This window comes from Mesoplodon bidens (assembly GCF_964165515.1).
Source record: "Mesoplodon bidens genome assembly, chromosome: 15".
Lineage (NCBI taxonomy): Eukaryota > Metazoa > Chordata > Mammalia > Artiodactyla > Ziphiidae > Mesoplodon > Mesoplodon bidens.
The window spans coordinates 69,796,578-69,818,895 of record NC_138171.1 but is presented as its reverse complement, the minus strand read 5'-3'; the positions used below and the strand labels follow the sequence as shown (position 1 = coordinate 69,818,895).

Genomic DNA, 22,318 nt, shown 5'->3' with positions numbered 1-22,318 from the left:
TTGGGGGGATTAAATGAACTAGATGGAGAGTGATGGTTAGGTTCCTCGGGTGTTTTTTATTAGATCTGTTTATCATGCCTATGGATCATGATTATGTAATGAATCATTCTTTGTAATAATTTTATTAGTTTAACTATGCTGCATTAGTGCATCAAATGAATTTATAAGAAATAATTGAAATAAGCTAAACATTCAATCCCACTGTTGGCCTGATTAAATACTACTACTATTTGAGGTTCTAATTTAATCCTTGGAGAGTAAAATTAAGCAGTCTCTCCTCAGCTGACTTTGGGGCAAAGAAAAATGCTTTTCAAATCAATCCATTAATTTATCTATCTATAGTACACAAGTACAACATGTAATTCAGTGTACGATGTATCATCCAGTTGAAGTAAAAGAAAACCAAGATTTTTCCTATGACGAAGAGTCATTTGCTCTGCTTGGTTTTTATTGTATACACAGAAACGCTCTTCCCTAGGCAGGCTCAAAAGCCCTGCGAGCCCCCGGCTGAGACCACCATGCTGCTCCGCTGAGCCCCCTGTGTCCTTCCCCCAGTCCTTCAGTGGCCCCTCACTGCCTAGAATGAGGACAGAACATGTGGGAAATCAACTATTAAACAAGGTTTTTATTTTACTTCATTTTGTGTTTTTAGCACTACCTCATAAGTATTTTACTGAAGAATGCCACAGAGGAACCAAATGAGTGTGCAAGGTAAATGCTAAATAAAAGGTAAACTAGTTTAGAATTTTAAGATACACATTCATGTGTAACCAGTTAATGTTAAAAATGCTTATTCTTTCACATTGCTCTTACACTAAAAAGTACAGTAAGAATTATGTGGGGAAAATGCTTTATTAATTTTTTAAAAGGTGCCATTATTAAGTGAAAAGCACAAAGTGTAGATGATTGTGTGTAGCATGTGCCACCTGTTGTGTAAGAAAAAGCAAGACTGTGAATACGTAGGTGTATTCCCCGATATTTTTAACAAGGAAGAAAATGGAAGGATAAACCAAAACTTATAAAAATGATATACTTACAGGATAGCGATTCTCAATTGGCAGTGATTTTGTACCCCAGGAAACATTCAGCAATGTCTGGAAACATTTTGGTTGCTTCCACCAGGCATCTGAGATTGCTGGCAGTCTGTGGCCACGATAGGAGGTTTTCTGGGGCACGAACAGAGTGAAAAGTTCCTACCTGTTCTCCCCAGGTGAGGCCAGGAGCTGGGAGTACTGGTGGAGGGCACACCAGTTTCTGATCCTCCACCTCCAAGCTTGTAAGGTCACCAGAAGCCCAGCTCCGCCTCTTGCTCATGTCCTGCTCCCTCCGGGCCGGTTCCAAGATAGCAGCGGGCACTTGCACTGTCTTGTTAGCTCTCCGATAATTTTCAAGAGTTTTTTCTTTTGTATTTTGTCTAACTTCTTCACTTATCTTCAGTGGATGGTTTAGTCACAATTTTCTAGTCTGCCACTACCAGAAGCTGTAAATTCATGATCAATTTGATAATATTAAGTAACCTTGCATTTGGGGATAAACCCAACTTGGTTTACATGGCACTGGATCTGATTTGACTAACATTTTGTTCAGGAAAGTTGCATTTATATTCATGGCTTTTAATTTTCTCTCCCCATCCTGTCCTTGTCAGGTTTGATTACAAGGTTAGATAGTCTTACAAAATGAGCAAAGTGCTGCTTCATTCTGTTCAGTCAGCAAGAGTTTTTGTAAAACTGGAGTTGATAGTCTTGTGTATTTATTTAATAGACCTTGATAGTAAAGCTATCAAGGTATTTTCTTTATAAGAAGGTTCACCACGGACTCATTTTCTTCAATGATTTTAAGAAAAAGGGGTTTTTTTTGACAGTTTAGATAAACTAAAATTTTCTAAAAACTTGTCCATTCCAAGTTTTGAAACATTGTGGCATCCACGGTGTTTCCATTATCCCTTTGCTATCTTTGATCTCTTTCACTTCTATAGCTATAAGCACTTTTTCATCTCTGACACTTTTTGTGTGTTCTCTGATTTTTCTCACTAGTCTTACCAAATATCTGTCAATTTTATTGGTCTTTTCAAAGAGACTTTTGTCTTTGTTCAACCTCTCTATTCTATATTTGTTTTTAATTTCCTACTCTCTGCTCTTTTTTTTAATGTTCATTCTACTTTCTTTACATTCTATAATTCTTTTTCTCACTTTTGAAGTTGTATACTTAGTATATTAATTCTCAGCCTTTCTTTTATACAAATATGAACAGCTAAGTCCATATGTTTATTTCTAGGTGCTACTTTGTCTGAGTTCTTTAAGTTTTGATATGTAATATTTTTGCATTACAAAGTTTTTCGAATTCCTGTTATGATTCCTCTATTGAGTGATGATTTATTGAGCAATATATTTCTTAATTTCCAAAAATATGGTTACTTCTATTTACCTTTATGCTGCTCATGTCTTAGTTAATTGCATTGTGGATCAAAAATGTTGTTGGTCTTTGGAATTGTTGAGATTTGCTTTATGGCCCAATATGTAGTCAGTTTTTGCAAATGTCCCATATATGCTTGAAAGAATGTATATACTATTCTTCAGTTGTTGGGTGTAGTGTTCAAGATGTGTCCGTTAGATTAACTGTTTTAATCACGTGTTTCAAATATTATATATTCTTTCTATTTTTTTCATCACCTAGATCATTTACTGAGGAGATGTTAAAAATCTCCCAATTTATGGTGCATTTATATATTTCTCTTCATATTTCTGTCAATTTTTGTTTTATATATTTTGCAGCTATATTATTAGCTGCACAGAAGTGTAAAATTATCCTATCTCTATAGTTAATCAAATCTTTTATATTTATGTAGTGACCTCTTTATCTTTAAGGGTGATATTTTTATCTTAAAGACCAGTTGTCTGCTATTGATTCAGCTATATTTTTAAATAATATTTTCTTTTAAATTTAACCTTTCTATATTCTTCTCTTTTAAATGTCTTTGCAAAAACTGTACGTGCTTGATTTTATGTGTTTATCCTGTCTGATCTTTAGCTTTTAACTGAAGCTTTAGTTCATTTGCATTTACTGTAGTTACTGATATATTTGGATGTAATTCTTTCATCTTATTTTATACTTTGCTATTTGTCTTTTTCAATATTTCTTTCATTTTCTCCTGTTTTTTTACTTTCATTTTTTTTCACTCACCTTTTCTTCCTTCCTTCCTTCCTTCCTTTTTTTTTGGACTGATTGTGTTTTTGTCACATTCCATTTATTACCTCTATTTTTTTAGAAGTCATAGACTTTCAGTTCTTTTAGAGGCTGCCTTAGAAATTTTAATATGCATACTTATCTTACTAGTTCTTAGTCTGTCTTTAGCCTCCTCCGGGACGATGCCAGTTCCTTAGAATGTAATCTTCTGATTTTGCTCCTCTGTCACTGTAGCTGTTCCTCTCCTGTCTGCCTTCTCTACCTACCTCTGGGGGTTAGAGTGACTCGGGGTTTAGGGCTGGCTGTCTTCCCGCTCCATGACGTTCCTAGGTGCTCTTATTCATTTCACCAGGCTTTTAACAGCATCTGCTTGCTGATGATACTGAATTTATTTTCCTGGCCCCTTCTGTCAACCCCGTAAATATTCAGGCTTATATATTAAACTGCCTACTTGATATCTCAACTTGGGTGTCTTAACACAACCATAACTGAAGCCTTGAGTCTGCCGTCTGCCCCAGAGCCTAACTATCCTCAGACATCATCTCAGTACTTGTCACCATCATCTGCCCAGAATGTCAATTCAGAAACTTGGGAAAATCCTTGATTTCTCCTTTACCTGCACCTGCTACCTTCAGACCTTCAACAAGTCTTGGCAGTATCTTTCTTCCCTCTTTTCCTTTAGTGGAGAAAGCCAAATTCCTGTGGAGTTAAAAGTGGAATAGAAATATGTATAATATGGTTAGTCTTTCTTAGTTGTGTGTAAAAGGAGTTAGGCAATGAAATTAAGGTCATATGAGTGTAGATAAGCAAGCAGACTGAAATATGATCAAGATTTCAAATAAATGGAGGAGAACTGAGAGAGAATATAGTTATAATTGTGAGTGATAGTAATTCAGAAAAATTAAGAAAAAACAAGAAGGTTTTGTTATATAAATTGGAGTGGTATGAGATGGCATAGTAGCAAACAGTATTAAGAGTGTATCGGAATATAGACTGAGAGTAAGGTAGTACTGCCATTAGCTTAAAAAAGAGTCTTGATAGATAAAACTCATTCACAATCACAAAGGACATCCTGGGGATATAGAGAACATGAGGAGTCACTGGGAGTGTAAGAATAGGAAGATGCTAAAGAGGATGTTAAATGATGAGTTTCAAAGAGAGACAATAGCAGGAAGAGCTGTTATAAGCCAGTGTGGCTTAAAACTCAAGGCAGGTGAGAGTAGCTTAGGTTATAAAACCATTTTACAGGTCACAGTCTTCTCCATAGTGCAAGGCTAATAGTTACAGAGAAATGCAGGTGTTCCTAGAAACGGGAGCTCTTTGCTCTTAACAAATTACACTTAACAAATAGGTTAATGGGTCGTAAAAAAAAAAAAAGAATACACACACATATATATACACACATGCACTCAAAGGAAGAGCAGCTCTTAAAATGGTAACAGTATGATTTGGGTCATAATCCCAAGTGGTATAGTTTTCATGGGTCAAACAATCAGTCTGAGTTTGGCTGAGGGAAGATAAAGAGGCTTTGGGACAGATTATAGAGTTCTTGGGAATAACTATGGACTAAGATGCCAAGGGCAATTTCTAGGAATTGGGCAAGAGAAGAGAGACATGTAGACAATTCCAGACAGTCAGGAAGGTGTGGAGCTCCGTCTCATGCCGGTGCCGGAGAAACAAGAAAGGCCCGGCACACACCTTGTAACCGAGGTAAAAGCACAGCTGTTACCGAGGGAGTTTTGGTAGAAGGTGACATGGTCGCCAAAGGGGTTTTAATGAACTGGTTCGGAAGCACTTAGTCCATTCTGATCGAAAGAGGTGAGAATCCAGTGAAGTATGGTGGTTTTAAAACCTCAAAATAGCTTGATTTTAATTGCTGAATTATACTGATGGCAAAGGGACGTTCAGTGCAGAGGGATGGGCAGTGTGTCCGGTTTGACTGGCCCTGGATGTGACCTCCTGCTACAGAGAACAGCATATTACATATCACAGCAAGCATCTGGTTCCAAGTAGTGGTTTGAAGCCCCTTTTTGTTCAGAAAGTGAGCAGGTTGGAGGGCAAGCATTTAAATTTCATATACATTCATTCAGGAAACATTCAGAAGAATGTGACTTTTTGATCATTGCAAAAGATAGTAGAGTGTATCAATTCCAAAGAGAATTACTGTCCAATCTTTTTTTTTTTAATTTTATTTTTTATTTATGGCTGTGTTGGGTCTTTGTTTCTGTGCGAGGGCTTTCTCCAGTTGTGGCAAGCGGGGGCCACTCTTCATCGCGGTGCGCGGGCCTCTCACTATCGCGGCCTCTCTTGTTGCGGAGCACAGGCTCCAGACACGCAGGCTCAGTAATTGTGGCTCACGGGCCTAGTTGCTCCGTGGCATGTGGGATCTTCCCAGACCAGGGCTCGAACCCGTGTCCCCTGCCTTGGCAGGCAGACTCTCAACCACTGCGCCACCAGGGAAGCCCTACCATCCAATCTTGATTTATAATTGAGAAAGGTAATTTTTAAAGGAGTATGCAACTTAAAGAATATTTGGTCTTAACACATTATTTAAAAGAAGTAACAGTGAAACTTATTTTGAAAGTTGTACTCAGGTATTCTTTACGATAAAATATAGGATTTGTCCTCTGTTTTTGGTAAGTGTGTATTTTATTGTAAGGAAAACAATTACAAACTCAATTTCCAACAATCTTCTAAGATTCATGTTTTTGATTCTTCCTCAGAAATATCCTGAAGCAAGAAATTGTAATAAAAAAATTAGTTTCAGCAAAAATAAGTCATACATGTGCTGTGACAATTAACAGAAAATATACCATTTATTTCATTAACTATTTAATTACTAACCATTATGAATATTTCTATTTATCCTGAAAACTGGTCTATTGAGGGTACCTTATCTTCTTTCTCAAGAAGACATTTTGTTAATGTGTCTGTAACTTTTGTACTTTGTAAACAAGGCTTAAAATATTTTGTCATTTGAAAATACCAAGAAAATGCATCTCTTCATGAGAGTTTTCTTCCTTGTCTCCTTCTTTTTCAAAAGGTGCATTGCCATTTGCTCCCTGGGGGTCTGGATCTGTGAAGAGCTTGCACAGGGCACGAACCATCCTCACCTGAGAGAGGCCGTCAACGTGATAGGCGTCACTTTGAAGGTATTGCCAGTTCGTCATGTGTATTTGACATTAAGCTGTTTCCCAGGTATTCAACCCGTTTTAGTTTGAATTAGCCCCATTTCTGATTCCCCCTACATTACAGAGAAGTTTTGATTCAGAAATCTTTTCTCTCAGAGCCACGTTGAACGTTCTGTGAGGGGTCTTGGCAAAGCCACCGATGGCTGCTTAACCCCTGGCGGCTGCAGCCTGGCTGTCCATAGCCTAAGCTTCATGGACCGGCCCAGTGGGTTCCTCTGGTGGCTGGGCAGCTCCTGGGGCAAGCAGGATGCCTGTCACCCGTGGGTTGGAGTGACAAGAAAGTGGGGTTTCATGCCCTGGCCTCCTCGGCAGGACCAAGAGAGACCGGACAGCTCCTGGGCAACAGCCTGAGTGCTTCATGTCAGTGGGGCCTGGGGCACTTTGAGGGAGTCTTTCTTCCTTGGCTTTGTTAGTAAGAAGAGCTGCCATGTGCTGCGTGCTCACCTCATGCTGGACCAGATATTTCTTAGTATTTCTGTAATTTTTCAAAAAGTTCTTTAATTTTTCTATGATTATGAGGAGAAACATTAAGGCAGCAGAAGAGAATGTACCTGCCGTATCGAGCCCTTGCCCTGTCAGGAGCATCCCAGCACAGTGCACGGACTGAGCCATGGAATCCCGCCACCCCTGTGGACACTGCTGCTTCTCCCATTTTAGAAATAAAAGAGAAGGCGACTAAGGGAAAGGCCAAGGAACTTGCTCCAGCTTGAATTGCCGAGAAATCAGAGGGCCAGGATCAGCCAGATTGGCCTCCCTTTAAACATTGTAAATAACAGAGGAGAACTCCTGGACAGAAGTCCTGGTCCCTGGGGCAGCTCCCTCACCTTTCAGTGCCTGTGTCGCTGTGCTGGTTGGAAGGGGGAGCACATCAGTATAAGAGAACCGAGGGCCAGAGAGGAAAGAGCAGCCTCAAGGAACACGGGGGATGGTGAGCGGCTACTCTGGGAAGAGGGCCTTAGGGGGCTTGGGGCTCTACCAGGGGGAGGAGAGCGCAGGGGAGAGAAGGGGGAAGAGGGGGAGGGGGAGGGGGAGGGGAGGGGAGAAGGAGGGAGAGGGGAGGAGGGGGAGGAGGGGAGGAGAAGGAACAGGGGTTGCTGGGAGGAGGAGGCCCGGCCCTACCTGCCCTGTCGGCAGCAGGGAGCACGAGTTCTGCCTGTGGGCTTTGCATGGCTCCGTCTCCGGGCTCTGCTCTGCTGGAACCGTGCCCTCCAGGAGCGCTTGGCAAGGTGGACATAGGTGTCCCCTCGGGCACGGGAAGGGCATGGGCAGCAAAGCTAGGGAAGCGCCCGCCAGGGGGTGTCGATAAAAACCAGCCTCTGGCCACGACAGCGATGGGAACAAAGTGCTGTGCAGCCTCTGGAGAAGTCCACTCGGCTACTCGTTTGTTGCGAGTGGGACCTCGTGTGGGCAGCGGAGTGAGACTCTGCTAAGCCAGAGCCAGACTTACAGACTCCGGCGTCCTCATGGGCAAGTAGCAGCATCGGCTCGGGCTCGGGCCCTGCGTTCCTGCCCTCAGCCCCACTGTCCTCCTTCTCTTACCCATCTTAGGAGCCATGGTCGACTCTCCCTTCCTCACCACCATGGTCCTGGTCACCGGGTCCTGAACGGCCTTCGGTCACTCCCGCCTGTTGCCCGGGGCCACCCCTCCCACAGCTGGCTCCCTCGGCCTCCTCCCCACCCCACCCCACCCCACCCCCGACCCCCATGGCCCGAGCCTGGACCTGCGGATCTGCCCTCCGTGCTGCTGCCCGAGAGGGACGTCCGTGAGTGGGCCCCTGCGTGCTGCACCAAGCCGCCAGTTCCTTCAGAGCAGGGACTGTGTCACCCTGTACGTCTTGTCCTCTGTGCTGCTAATTCAGTGCCGGCTAATTCAGTGCCGGGTACATTGTTGGTACCCTGTGGGCATGTGCTGGTGAGCAAGTGGGTGATATGTTTCATCCCCACATCCTGCAGCCCTCCACGTGTCAGGAATACCACCGCCCTCGCAGCCCTCCATAGCGACTCTTCTTGACTCTTCTTGCCTTGCTGCCTGCACCCTGGGCCCTGGGCCCGCTGCCTGGAAGGAAACTGGCCCCTGCCCGACCCCGCGTTCTTCCCGGCTCAGTGCAGCTCTCCCCCTCCCTTCCCCCCACCCCGGCCCCAGTGTCTTCTCTCTGCCATCTGCCCTCACCTCTCACACCTCATCCCTCTCTGCCCTCTTGTCTGCCATGTCCCTCATTTCACCATTGTCACCTTGTCTGTCTCCGGCCATAATGCAAGAACCATGCCAACCTTACGTTTCTACCACGTGACCCGACCAGCGGGACGCAGCAGAAACACTCCCGGTGCCCACTCTTACTCTTCCTCTCCCTCCACATTCTGACGTCCCCTCAGACCACCTTGGGGCTGTGCTCGGCATTAGGAATATGACAGAGAATAAGATGCAAGAAGATAAACACACAAAACAACAAGCAAACAAACACAGAGGATCAGCTCTGATAGCCCTTAATGCCGTCCAGAAATTACAGCAGGGGAGGAGGATGGAACAGAAGAGCTGGAGGGGGTGGGCTCCACGCCTTTGGACAGGCTTGGTGGCCTCATGGGGGAGATGACATCTTGAGCCGTGATCTGAAAAATGTGGCAGCACCTGCCGAGTGCAGACCTGGGGAATGAGTGTCCCGGGCAGAGCAAGGAGCAGGTGCAAAGGCCCTGGGGCAGAAATAAGTCAGAGTGTTTGAGGAGTGGACAGAGGCCATGAGGGTCAGGGGGCGGGAGATCTGGGTGGCCAGAGGAGGCTATGCAGAGCCCCTTGGGGCAGATGCTCTCACCCCAGGTTTCCTTGTGCCTGTCAAGAGGGGAGCAGTCAGTAACTGTTCTGTAGAAGTAAAACTGGCCACCTTTCCCTTCTCATACTGTGATTTGTCACTGAGGTGCTAAATGTTGACTTCTCTCTGTTTTTTTTTTTTTTTGTGGCCCTCTGGTCAGTTGGCATCTGCTTCCTGCAACCTGGAGCTCCTGGGGTGGAAATAGCTGAGACGCAAGTCCAGAGGTCTCCCTAGACAGGGACACAGATTTGGTGACAAAGCGTTCTGCCCTAGATGATGGGGTGTGGATGGCAGTGTGGCCCAGGGTCTGGCCAGGGAGGGAGCACCGGTAGTCCTCATCCCTCCCACATACCCCCAGCCCACAGTCCCTGCAAGAACTGACCCATTGCTGTGCCATCTCTCAAGAAACAGGGGCACCTAGAGGACCCTGAACACACGCCAGAAGCAGAAAACAGACTCAATAATTGAATATCCCATAACTTTGAATTATGTTCTCCTAGCTCCACATTTTTCACATTTCTTAGAATGTTATATGTGCAGGTTAAGTTTAGTGTCATCGGATAGAAAAGCTTTTGATCAATCCTTGTTTCTCCAAGTGTAAAATGAAGATAACGTCTGCCTTATGGAACTGTTAATGAAGAGTTATCAAGGTGAAAATGAGTACAATTCTTGTAAAAGGTTCAGTACACAGGGGATACTCAATAATGTACTACATTTCCGTTTCCTCCAGTCGGCAAAACTGTCATTTGTGTGATCTGCATAAGGCGTTTGAATTTATGGTTTTAATTTCCAAATTATTAAATGACAACTACTTATTTCTATAGAATGTTATGTAAATTAGTACAGCTAGTCTAGACAGAAGGCAGTTACAGGACGGTGACCGCATACAAACTGTCTGGTGATAAGATACATTTTTCATATATTTAATGCAGAACAGGGACATGGATTCCCAAATGGAGCTGGAAGGAAATCGTTGTTGTGTTCTTCTTTAGGAATACTGCACACGTGAAGTGAGGTTATTTCATTTGGGGTTTCGTTTCCTTTTCTAGTTTCCTAACAAAATCGTGGCCCAGGTAGCTTGTGACGTGCTTCAGTTGCTGGTTTCCTACTGGGAAAAGCTTCAGATGTTTGAAACCTCTCTGCCTCGGAAAATTGCAGAAGTAAGTCTTTTTCCCATAATGCTCAAACATCAGCGTTTCCCTTTTATTACACTGGATATTTAATTAATTCTAGATACTCAAATAATGGTTGGAGAACCAACCATTAAACTGCCGCGTGAGTCACCCATTTTCAGAGTAAATTGCGCTGGTTCTTCTCAGCTGCGATTTCAGGCACCACGTAAGAAGCCACCAGTGTTCCAGGGCAGCCTTACACTTGGGGAGTTTGAAAGGCAAACACAACCACAACAAAGAGACCTTTTGTCGATTGGGCTTCATTCATCCAGAGTAATTTGGATGGTGCCAACAAGGAGTCGGCAGCTGGTTGTGATGCCCTGTGTGTGTGGGCGGGGGTGGGGTATGGGGGCCTCTCCCAGACCGAAGGCCCGGACCGAGTTTTCTGCCATAGCGTGATCCCCCGGCTGTAATGAGATTACGACTGTAATACCCTCCGTGGGGTCACTGGTAGAGGACGGGGGCAAGAGGAACAGGAAGAACCTTCTGCACGAAAACACCCCGGACGTCAGTGGCATGTGAAGGTGCCGGCTTGCACAGGGGCAGGTACCCTCACCCTGTAGGTGTGGTTGGTAAGGCTCGGCTGTCCCTGCCAGGTTTTGTAGCTGCCCTACTTTAAACATGCCCTGTTCTGTACACACCCAGTGCAGAGGAAGGGATATGATTTATTTTCTCTCGGCCCTAGACAAATTTCACCCGTGAGGTCACTTTGTTCTCTCAGAGATACAGCAGAAATCACAAGTGATTTTCAACCTCAAGGGACCTAGAGTGAAACAGAACTTTGGACGATAGGCATATAAGCTGCTGCAAAATGTAAAGTTGGGTTTTAGGGCAACCGTATAATTTATCACCTAAACGGGAATACCTTTGAGAATGAAAGTGGTGCTGTTACCCTGCAGCTGCAGGTGTGGGGAGACCTGGGGTAATTTATAAGAAAAGTAAATGGGAGCATCTTCATAATTACTTTTGCAAGTGTTTGTTGCTTTCCTTGTGAGAAGTGTGGAGACAGATAATGGAGATTGTGTGACTGCAGACAGAAATACTCCTTCCTCTGGGCCCCCGATTTCACTGCCAGCAGAGTGGAAACAGGTGTGGCCATCGCCTTCTGGTTTTCAGGTCACACAAATCTCTGAGGTGACTCTTCGCTTGATGTCACCTTCCTCTGGGAGTTGGCACCAGGCTGGCTTTAGTGGCAAGGCAGTCCTGGGTCTCCTTTCACATGGCTTCCAGAACTGTTACTAGGGTCTGTTTGATTGGGAATTTGTCTTCTCTGCAGATCCTCGTGGCCACAATTGCTTTTCTTTTACCAAGTGCAGAGTACTCCTCTGTGGAAACAGATAAGAAGGTAAGTGGCACATCAGCCAAGTCCTCCCTAGAGTTTGTTTTTGTTTTTTTTTTAGAGAATGGCTCTTCTTTTGTTTTTTTTTAGAATTTTATTTATTTTTTTATATAGCAGGTTCTTACTAGTCATCCATTATATACATATTAGTGTATATATGTCAATTCCAATCTCTAGAGTTTGTTTTTTTTGGTTTGTTTGTTTGTTTTGCAGTACGCGGGCCTCTCACCGTTGTGGCCTTTCCCGTTGCGGAGCACAGGCTCCGGACACACAGGCTCAGCGGCCATGGCTCACGGGCCCAGCCGCTCCGCGGCATGTGGGGTCTTCCCGGACCGGGGCACGAACCCGTGTCCCCTGCATCAGCAGGCGGACTCTCAACCACTGCGCCACCAGGGAAGCCCTCTAGAGTTTGTTTTTTAAGAATGTAATAAGACAGATGGCAAATACTATCACATGCAGGGCCATCCTTTATAATATCCCCTGTTAGGGGCTTCCCTGGTGGCGCAGTGGTTGAGAGTCTGCCTGCCGATGCAGGGGACACGGGTTCGTGCCCCGGTCCAGGAAGACCCCACATGCCGCGGAGCGGCTGGGCCCGTGAGCCATGGCCGCTGAGCCTGCGCGTCCAGAGCCTGTGCTCCGCAACGGGAGAGGCCACAACGGTGAGAGGTCCAGGTACCGCAAAAAAAAAAAAAAAAAAACCAAGGATATCTATAATATCCCCTGTTAGGACTGGCCCTAACAGCCTCTCTGCGAAAACCTCCTTCATTCCTGTGTCCCTGGACAATGGCTGCGATGCCGGGAAGGTTCTGCAGTTTGCTGTCACTTGGGGTGGAGTGTGCGGGGCTGCAGCCTGAGGCTCTGGGTCTGCTTCCTCCTCCAGTTCCTCGTGTCCCTGCTGCTCTGCCTCCTGGACTGGTGCATGGCGCTGCCGGCAGGCGCCCTCCTCCACCCCGTGTCCATGGCGGCCCTGGACGAGCAGCCCGCGGCCCGGACCCCCTTGCTGGATTACATCTACAGGGTGAGTCTCCCCCAGGCCTCGGGGCATGGAGCGTGGACTGCAGCATCAGAGAGTCACCAAAACAGGTTTTAGGCATTCACATACTTATCTGTGCCCTTTTGACAAGGATTTATGGGGGTTCAACATTTTAAAAGAAATGAGTGAGAGCAGAACAGTTATGATTATAGAGAAGCAGTGGTTACCCAGTTCAGGATGCGCGCATCTTACCCGACTGTTATCGTCAAACAACTGCAGTTTGGTCAGAATCCCCCAGTGTTCATGGGACGTGGTCTGTATCTGCTTCGTTATGAAAAGAACTGTTTCTGTTGTAGGAATATCCACAGCCTTAGTTGGACAAAATCTGTTTATCAAAGGAAGAAAAAGTATAATGGTCCCAGTTATCTCCTCAGTGCTGTTGTAGTTTGACAGGTCGTCAGGGGGCAGGAGGTTGGGGGCATCCCTGGCACACAATCCCTTCCGTGCTTCACAGGTTCTGCACTGCTGTGTTTGCGGCTCAAGCACGTACACCCAGCAGAGCCGCTACACCCTGACCCTGGCTGACCTGTCGTCCGCGGATTACGACCCCTTCCTCCCACTGGCAAACGTGAAGAATTCCGAGCCGGTCCAATTTCATTCATCAGCAGAACTGGGCAACCTGCTTACTGTCGAAGAGGGTAAGATTCTTCAGAATAGTCATTCCAGTTGGCAGGAAAAGGAAAGACGGTAGCCTTTTGTTAATACTCGCTGTGTTACTTTTTAAGAATCCGGTGGTTGAAATCCAGGTTTCTAGAGTGTTCTGTGATAGCAAGTCCTTCCTTCCTCGTTTCCTCTCTTTTTCTGTTCTCCTCCCCTTTCTTTTCCCATCTGAGTTAAATTTTGTATTATGGAGGACCCACGGGACCCACAAACCCACAAACACACTCCATTTTCTGTCCCCAAGGAGCTTTTCATCTCATGGTGGCGGGGTGGGTGGGGCGACAGGATTCAGGCAGAAGGACTCGTGTGTGACCCGGTAGCACCATAGGGGCTTCCCACGGAGAAGGACCTAAGCCAGACTTGGAAGGACGGGCTGACTTTGCGGGAGCTGGTAGAGCATCGGGACCAGGCGGGCATCACAAAGGGATGGTGTGAGGCCACTCTTCTCCCAGCGGAGGACCCATCGTAGACATGTGGGTGTGTCAGGACCTCGGGGCTGTGCTTACCCCCCTAACCACCTTCTCCCCAAATGACAAGAGCCCATCTCTAGGCCTTGGAATGTGAGTCAGCATGTGGATGTGTCATCTGTATGTGTGATATATGCCATCTATATGCCTCACATACACACACGCACTAAAACTAGTGAACTCTGAAGACTGATGAATTCTTTCGGTGACAAATGTGATATTGTACTATTGTTACTCAAGACGTTACCATTCGGGTGAAGGATATCTGGGCTCTGTCTGTATTACTTCTTACAAGTGCGTGTGAATCTTCAATTGTCTCAAAAATTAAAAGTTAAAAAAAATGTGGGTATAAAGTGTTAGATCATCCATGAAAATGTTATGGACTTTGCAAGTTAAAAACCTAGGCCTAAGAACAGAACCTTGTGGGTAAAACTTCCTTAAAGAAAGAGGAGCGAGGGCATGTCACCAGGAAAACAAAGTCAGGGAAATGGACAAAGAACCAAAAGGAGTCATTTCTAGGAGGTCAAGGGAAGAAAGCAGGCAAGGCGCTGAAGAAGGTCAGCAGGGTCACAGGCTTCCAGAAGCTCGGGGAGGGTGAGACCAGAACAGCAGCTGTTTTATTTCCCAACCAAGTGTTTGGTGGTGGGTTTTGCTGAATACTTTGCACAGCGTGGTTGGTCTGCAGCCAGACAGCATGAGCAGGTGACCTGGGGCATGACTGTTTGGGGCCCCAAGACAGTCCCCCGTGGGGCCTCCTGGGAAGGGAGGAAGGACACAGCAGCATTAGCCAGTGAGGGTTCAGGTCCAGGGCTGTGTTTGCAAGACTGCAGAGTCCGGAGTGTGCTTCTAGCTGGGAGGGGGGGACAGGCGTGGGGTGCCAGTCAGGAGCGAGGCCTCATTTTAGCTCCTTTTATAGACGAGCAGACCAAGGCAAAGGGATTTTCCCAAGGGTGTACAGGTCAGAAGTAACAGAGGTGGAATGTGGACTTAAGGTTTATCCACAGGGTCCTGGAACAGCAAATTCTTCACGCGGGGTTTTGCGTAGTGGAGACGGAAGACTGATCGGGGCTGTGTTGCTGGCTGGCAGCACGAGGCACCTCATCACGTTGTGTCGCCCTTTTGCCCTCCGTTTGCTTCGTCATTTGTGGGTCTCCTTCTGGAGTCCCCTGTTCTTTCCAGTTGCAATCTTTTCTTGACATTTTTTTCCCACAGTTGTAAATTCAAAACTTTTTTTTCAGTAAAATGACCTTTGATCTATTTCTTTTGCTGTTTCCTACCTTGTAGTCCAAAAATAGGTTCACTGCTGATTTTGACTCTTCACAGAAAAATGGCAGAAGATTAATAGGGTAATGAAAATAGGTAATAAAAATGCACATTTAAATTTTTGTACCACTTTCTTTCAATGTCCAACACTCTTTGACTTGACCATTCATTCTCCAGAACACCTCAGGACCTTATGCAAACTTGTCCTAACACAGCTCTGTGTTACTCAAAATGAGGTTTAAACTTCTATGGCAGAGGAGTTTTAAAATTCTCTAACACTTTTACTAAGTAAAAAAACAAAGAAGCTTAAAAACATACTAGCACCCACACTCTCTTGCCAAATAAGTACATCCTTGTTAAGAATGAAGAGGAAAAATAAAGATAGGTATTTTAGGTTAAACAAAATGTGCTCATATTTGAGGGGTTTTTTTTCATTCAGTGTCATTAATTCATCATTTATAACCACACTATTTCTACTCAGATAATGTTTCTGATAAGCAATGTTATATTTTTATCTGTTATTTTCAGATGATTCTTTCATAGACCATTTCCCACATTTGATATAATTACTACTTTCAAATAGAGTTACAAGCGTGAGAGACCCAACCACCTACAGCTGAGGCGGCTGCTGGCCCAGCTTGGGGAGGAACCATCAATGTCATGACACCTGCTCACTTTTCTCATCATTAATACCTAAGTGCTTAAAAAGAAGGGAAGGGAGGAGCTTTTAAAAAATGAAAGTTAAAGGCCAACCTAACATTACTGTTTTTATATTTCATCTCTAAATTTAGAAAAATAAAATAAATATTTGGAATATATTTTTGCATACATTTTGGAAGTCTCAAGCTTGTTTTTTCATAGATGGAGTCTAGACTTCCTCTTTATTTTTCAGGGCAGCCCCAGGCAGTTGATGCAGCTGAAGTCTGCCAGGGAAGAACAGTTCTTATTTCAAAAATACTCCCTTCCTTACTTTTCAGTACCAAGGATATTTGGGGTTTTTGTTGGGTGTGTCATGGTTTATGACTTGATTAATGTGACTCCAGGTTAATTTCCCATTGTAGAATTCAAGCACATGCATTAAAATACAAATTTGTATTTACTGCAAATTGAAAGTACAACCTATGTAAGTAAAAGTAGAGGAAAGTTGCTTTTCCAGTTGTTGTTTTCTGCCATGGCCTTTATCCAGTTGGACCTTTCTTGTTAGTTTCGTAGCCTGTGCTACTGTGTCATCACCATGCGGTGTCTTACATTATGGCCTCCTGAGCCCCCAGCTGGCTGCACCTTTGTTGTTGGAGCATTAACATTTCTGATGGAGCGTGTATTCATATGGGATGATAAGCATGAATAAAAAGCATCTGTAACTTTTGAAAAAGTTAATATGGACACAAAAGCAAAGGCATTCATAACCGTGATTTCAAGGGAATGAGTTGAGGTGTTTAAATTTCTCAGCTGTATGGAAATCATGCGCACTTCAGAGGGTCGGGAAGAAGCATTTCATTTCAGAAACAGGTGTAGATGACCTCCTCTGCTTCTAGAAAGTTACAATTTTTAAATGAAGTTTTATTTTTCATTGTTGAATACAGGTGATTTCCTGTTCCTCAAAAAGAAAAGATTAAGAAGAAATCCAAGAAAAGTGAGGACAGTCTGGTTCTCACTCATCACACAGAATTTCCTAGATTCTAGGATTTGATTGTTTCTAGGATTTTTACATCATAATATTGATGATGTATAAATAAGTCAGTTAGATTTCTGCTGTCTGAGAGGGAGGATGGTTAGCATGAGAAAGCATATTTATAGTTATTGATGTTTTAATTAATATTTGATTTTTCATGCTGTGAATTTAGAAATCAAGTATTTCCTAAACCTTTAAGCCCAAATTAGAAATCTTAGTTTATTTAAATGTCTAGTGATTTTTTTTTATTAAAAGGTTTTATTTTGACCTGTTCTTAGATTAATGCACAGTTCCCTTGTAAATTTGGTGGATGAAGATTTCCCTAACTGCTCTCAGGCTTAAGTAATCGTTTCAGTCCCTACTTGTGGATTTCATCTGCTTCTCCCTCATATTGCAAACATTTCACACAGCCCCCTTTCAAACGTGATATTGTCAAAGTCCTTCTATACATCTGAGGTCTCAAAAATTTTATAAATTAGTTGCTCCTGGGCATTTAATCATCAACTACAAATTCAGTGAAAGCCTTCTAAGTAATTCCATGAATTATTAATATATCAGATTCTGTTAAATATTTAAAATGACCTCACAGCAAAACATAAATAGCCACAATAATCCTAAAGCAAATTGCTTCAAATATATTTCAGCAGTCCCAGGCTCAGTTCATCCCTTAGGAATGTCTCCCGTCACCCACTGAGGGGAGCGAGGCCACCTCCCCAGCCCCCAGCCCTCCACGCTGCCGTCCTGTCCAACGGCAGATGTCCACCTCCTGGAGCTCCTAGAACTGTCACCCCTTCAGGACCGGGATCTGTCTCTGGTTTGTCTGTATCTACACATTTTTAAATGTCCCTTTCCGAATGAGATCTTCACATTAAGTTGGTTCTTTCAGCCATCTATCTAACGTGTGCTTTTAAATTCAAGTAGAATGAATGTCAAAAAAGGAAAACGGGTGGAAAAAATCCCCAGACTAAAAAAAAAAAAAAATCCACCGTGCTAGGGACGGATTGCAATCCGGTGGTGGTCCGTTTTCACTTTCATTCTCCGTCTCTCGTGTCCCCGTCCTGCTGTCGTCCTGCTGTCGGCAGAGAGGAGGCGAAGGAGCATGGAGCTGATCCCGCTGACTGCGCGGATGGTGATGGCACACCTGGTGAACCACCTGGGACACTTCCCCCTGCACGGGGGCCCTGCCGTGCTGCACAGCTTGGTCGGTGAGCACCACGACAACACACACGCCGACGCTGCCGAGCTCTCCCCCGACGTGTTCAGGAGCCCGAACCTGCAGTTGTTTGTGTTCAACGATAGCACCCTCATCTCCTACCTGCAGACACCCGCGGCGGGTCCTCCCGGCGGGTCGCCAGAGGGCGCCCCCTCGGACGTGAGAGTGATCGTGAGGGACATCTCAGGGAAGTACTCCTGGGACGGGAAGGTGCTCTATGGACCTCTGGAAGGCTGCTTAGCCCCAAAGGGCAGAAGTCCCTCGTTCCTGATCTCGGGCTGGCATCACCAAACACCTGGACCTCAGAGGGATCTTTCTCAGGCTGAGGAGGGGGAGGATGTCCTCAACAAATTACTTGAAAACATTGGCCACACGAGTCCCGAATGCCTTTTACCATCTCAGCTCCATCTCAACGAGCCTTCCCCACCCCCGTGTGGAATGAACCGTGCCCAAGAGAAGGAAATCACCGAGGTCCTCCTGCGCCAGAGCGCACAGGAGGACGAGTATGTCCAGAGGTGCGACTTGGACGTGGCCATGAAGGTTGCCAGCCAGGAGCCGCCATCACCGGTGGAGCCCCGGGGAGCCTTTTACTTCTGCAGGTTGCTGCTCGATGACTTGGGAATGAATTCTTGGGACAGAAGGTAACGATCCACTCTAGGCCTTCAACTGTCTTATTATTTTTGTGTGACAGTTCTTATCAGTTTCGGGTTTGGGAAGCAGAACAGAAGTGGAGATTTTTCTCTATTTCAGCATTTATAGCTTATTTTCTGCTGCTAAATTAAAGCTAGAAGTGAAATTAATTGGGCGGTACTGATGCACAGATTGAATTCCAAACATCTGTTGTGTATTTTAAAGGGTATCGAGCATTTACTCTGTGTGTGTGTGTTTTAATTACTGCTCTGTCCATTGTTGCTTCTGCCTTCATTAAAGATGCCAGTGGACTACAGAGATGAATAAGCCACAGTCTCTCCTTAGCTCTGGTGAGGGAAGAAGACTTAATATTGAGTTGGCCAAAAAGTTTGTTCGGGTTTTTCTGTACCATAGTACCCGATACAACTCTGATGAAAGACAGTGTGACTCAGGACCTCTAGAAGAACCGCCAGGCCATCCAGAAGTAGTGGGCAGTGGAGCAGACTCTGCGGAAGGGGTGGGTTTGAGCTGCAGAGGTGGGGAAGAGTCTCATGGCAGAGCTGACAGTGGAAGCAGAGATACAGGCACACACACAAGTCACACACTCATGGACCACAGGCACCCATTGTCCCTGGACAGTAACCTGACGCAGTGGAGTCATGATGCCTTCAAATATCTTAAGAATGAAGTTCATTCTACAGGCTTCGGCCACAAATCTTTGATGAATGATGTAGTTGTGGATGGGTAGACAGATGGTTGGATGAATCGGTAGGTTCATTGACTGATTGGAAAGGGCAAAATTGATCTGTGATCGCACGACTTTTCTTCCATTCCTTTTCCTTTATAGGAAGAATTTCCATCTGTTGAAGAAAAATTCAAAATTATTGAGAGAGCTAAAAAATCTGGACTCCCGACAGTGGTATGTGAAAGTATATCAAACCACCTTATTCCTGTCTGTCTTTGTGTGTGGGGGCCGTGCCAGATATGGCTGCAGAAGTGATACCCCTGCAGAGACCTAGCAGCTGGTGGCATTTGCACAGGCCATACCTTTGGTAGTTTTACTCTGAGCAGTAAACTTACATGTTTGCTACACAAGGAAGAGGTCCCCTAACCTCTGCCTTGATTGAGAGCCTTTCAGCCAGTGGACACTGGTTCTCATTTCATCTCTGCAGCCCCTCTTGTCCTGCCGGCCCAGGTCACATAGCCACCCATGTTCACGGACCTCGTGGTTTGGAGCCTGTGAGTCTGACTCCATGGGCCGGCGTGCAGTGGTCTCTGTTCTGCGGGGTAGGCAAGGTTAAGACCCCGGTGCTGTAATAAGGCACTCTCTAGCCCTAAACCTCATTCTCCAAAGCAGGTCGGATCTCAGATCTACCTCTTTTCCGTACAATCTTAGAAGCAGTTCCAAAGATGAGCTCTGACCAGTGTTTGATCTGGGGAAATGTGTGCTTCTGAAAACGTCTCAGTCCGGAGCTGGTGTTGTACCGGGTACATAACGGGTGCTTGGAAGAAATGAATACACTGCTGCCTTAATCTTGAGTTTTTTAAAACTCATTTAAAAAAAAAAAGCTCTCTGTTCCTCTTGTATTCCCTTTAGGAGCATCATTAGGCATCTCATTAGAGAAGAAAACCTGAAGCCGTTACTCCTCACACTGTCCTTCCCCACGTTCAGTTTCCTAATAGTTGTTGTGCTGCTTTTTCTCCAGAGGAAGAGACCGAGTTCTCTGTGGAAATTTGGGGGGGTGGATTTTTGCTGAAGGGCTCAGGGATTCACTGCCCCTTCCCTCTTGTCCTCCAGTAGGAAACAAGCGGTCACTTGGGTTCCAAACTCAGCTTTTCAAACGTATGCTGAATTACTTCATGCTCCTTCGTATTAAGTGAAGACATTGGTATCTTGTGATTGTGGCCAATTTGTTGAGTGTTAATGCACTTTAGTTGCATGAGGTACAATCGAAGTAGCTCCCTGGCGGGGCTGTTGCAGTATAATACGTTTGGAGAGCTGATTGGCAAGTCCTCTCCCCCGCCGAATAACCTTCACCTAAAACCCCAACTCCTGGGTTTAGTGTCTTCTCAACATCTAAAAAGGTATCCACTTACTTTATGGTAAAGGGTGTTTTCAAGGTTCTTTTTAGAAAAAAAAAAAAACCAGAAATAAGTCGAGGGCTCTTTAGCTCTGAGATCCCGTGTACCAGTCAGTTAGCAGGTAAGAACATAACCTCGGCCCTCAACTTCCAATCAGGATGTTTCTATTTATTTCTGGCATCAATTCATTTCCCTGCTGTCAAGGCAGAGTTTCTGCTCAGCACGTTCTGAGGAAAAGGAGAGACCACCTCACAGCTACGATTTGTATACCGTGAAGTTAGCAGAGCTGTAAATGGTGTGATGAACGTACATACAAATTAAGGAAGGCTCCCCTTTTCGATATTAACACCTCTTGCCACCCCATGGTAAAGTGAAAGTTACAGTCGTGTTTCTTTGTTTGGCTTTTTAATGTGACGGCACAAGGAAACCGAGCCATTCTGGTCTATTCTTAATAAGAAAGAAAACTGCGCTCTGATGAGGAAGAGGAAATGGTTGCTTTTCTGTACGTGTGCCCCTGAATTACCTGCTCCTTCGAGCACTGGTCCTGCAGCTTGTGGATATGAAGTGCTGTTGATGTTGCTAATTGTCCTTTCAAAAGCCTGGCTCTAATAAGGCCAGACACAGCGTCTGCATCCTCCCAGGCTCTCCGCGGTGCTAACGTTTTGGAGGCTGTGAAATTTGATGAGTGTTTACAGCTAAAGGTCACCTTTGCTCACACCTCCATCAGTCACACAGTCACCGGGCCGAGCCCTCTCTGCTCCACATTGAGTTGATGAGGATCTGTAAGCAGCTACAACGTAAAAAGCTTGGACTTTAAGGAGAACAAACAGAATCATTTCAGATAAACCTGAGATGTTTTATGTGTGTCAAGTGTATAGCATAGAGAAAAAATTAAATGCTGAGGACTTTTAAATATATAGACAGAGCTGCAGAAAGGAATTGAGTGACTATCCTTTTCTCTCCATTTGTTGAAAGAGACTGTCTTTTAGTTCATAGCTTATGACCTCTCTTACCATCCAAGCCCCCACATGATTACAGCTCTTAGAATAAGCTAGTCAGAGTCCAGACTGCTGGCCAGCCCTGCCTGCAGTCTGGAAGGAAATGAGGTCACGGTTTTGGGCTCCATGTGCCTGAGGACAAGCTTTCCAACAGGCTGAGAGCACAAGGTCTCTGCTAGAGCACCACCCACTAGCATCCATCACCCCCTACATCTGTTCCCCTGAGAGCAGCACCCCACCAGCGTGTCTGTCAGGGCCTTCAGGACACCCACCTTCCCCATTGGCAGCAGGACAGTACACTTCAAAAGCCTTAAAAGTGGACAATGACCGAGGCTCCATGTCCATGAATTGATTTTAAGGACATACCAAAGATAATGTGAAAACGTCTTTCAAATGGAAGCAACCTAAATGTCCAATAGCAAGGGCTGAGGATATGGAATATTAATATAATGGAATGTCACACAACCATTATTAGTAACTTTGTTATACAAGCACACGGTATAGAAATGTTCGCACTCCAACACGGTTTAAATGGTGACTTTTCGGTTATGTATATTTTACATAATTTAAAAAAGTGTTCACAGATATTTTAAGTGGAAAAATCAGTGGCA

The 22,318-nt window shown here is 44.9% G+C and overlaps 1 protein-coding gene across 4 annotated transcripts in view; it reads left to right on the top strand.

Annotated features, from left to right (window-relative positions):
- The window catches only part of RALGAPA2 (Ral GTPase activating protein catalytic subunit alpha 2), a 287,179-nt gene that overhangs the window by 156,588 nt on the left and 108,273 nt on the right, over positions 1-22,318 (top strand). For all 4 annotated transcript variants that reach the window (XM_081256663.1, XM_081256662.1, XM_081256661.1 and 1 more), the window contains 8 exons: positions 653-711; positions 6,227-6,335; positions 10,228-10,338; positions 11,627-11,695; positions 12,570-12,707; positions 13,177-13,360; positions 17,867-18,638; positions 19,475-19,546. In XM_081256663.1, coding sequence (XP_081112789.1) covers positions 653-711; positions 6,227-6,335; positions 10,228-10,338; positions 11,627-11,695; positions 12,570-12,707; positions 13,177-13,360; positions 17,867-18,638; positions 19,475-19,546 — 1,514 coding nt within the window. The remainder of the gene's footprint in view (positions 1-652; positions 712-6,226; positions 6,336-10,227; positions 10,339-11,626; positions 11,696-12,569; positions 12,708-13,176; positions 13,361-17,866; positions 18,639-19,474; positions 19,547-22,318) is intronic.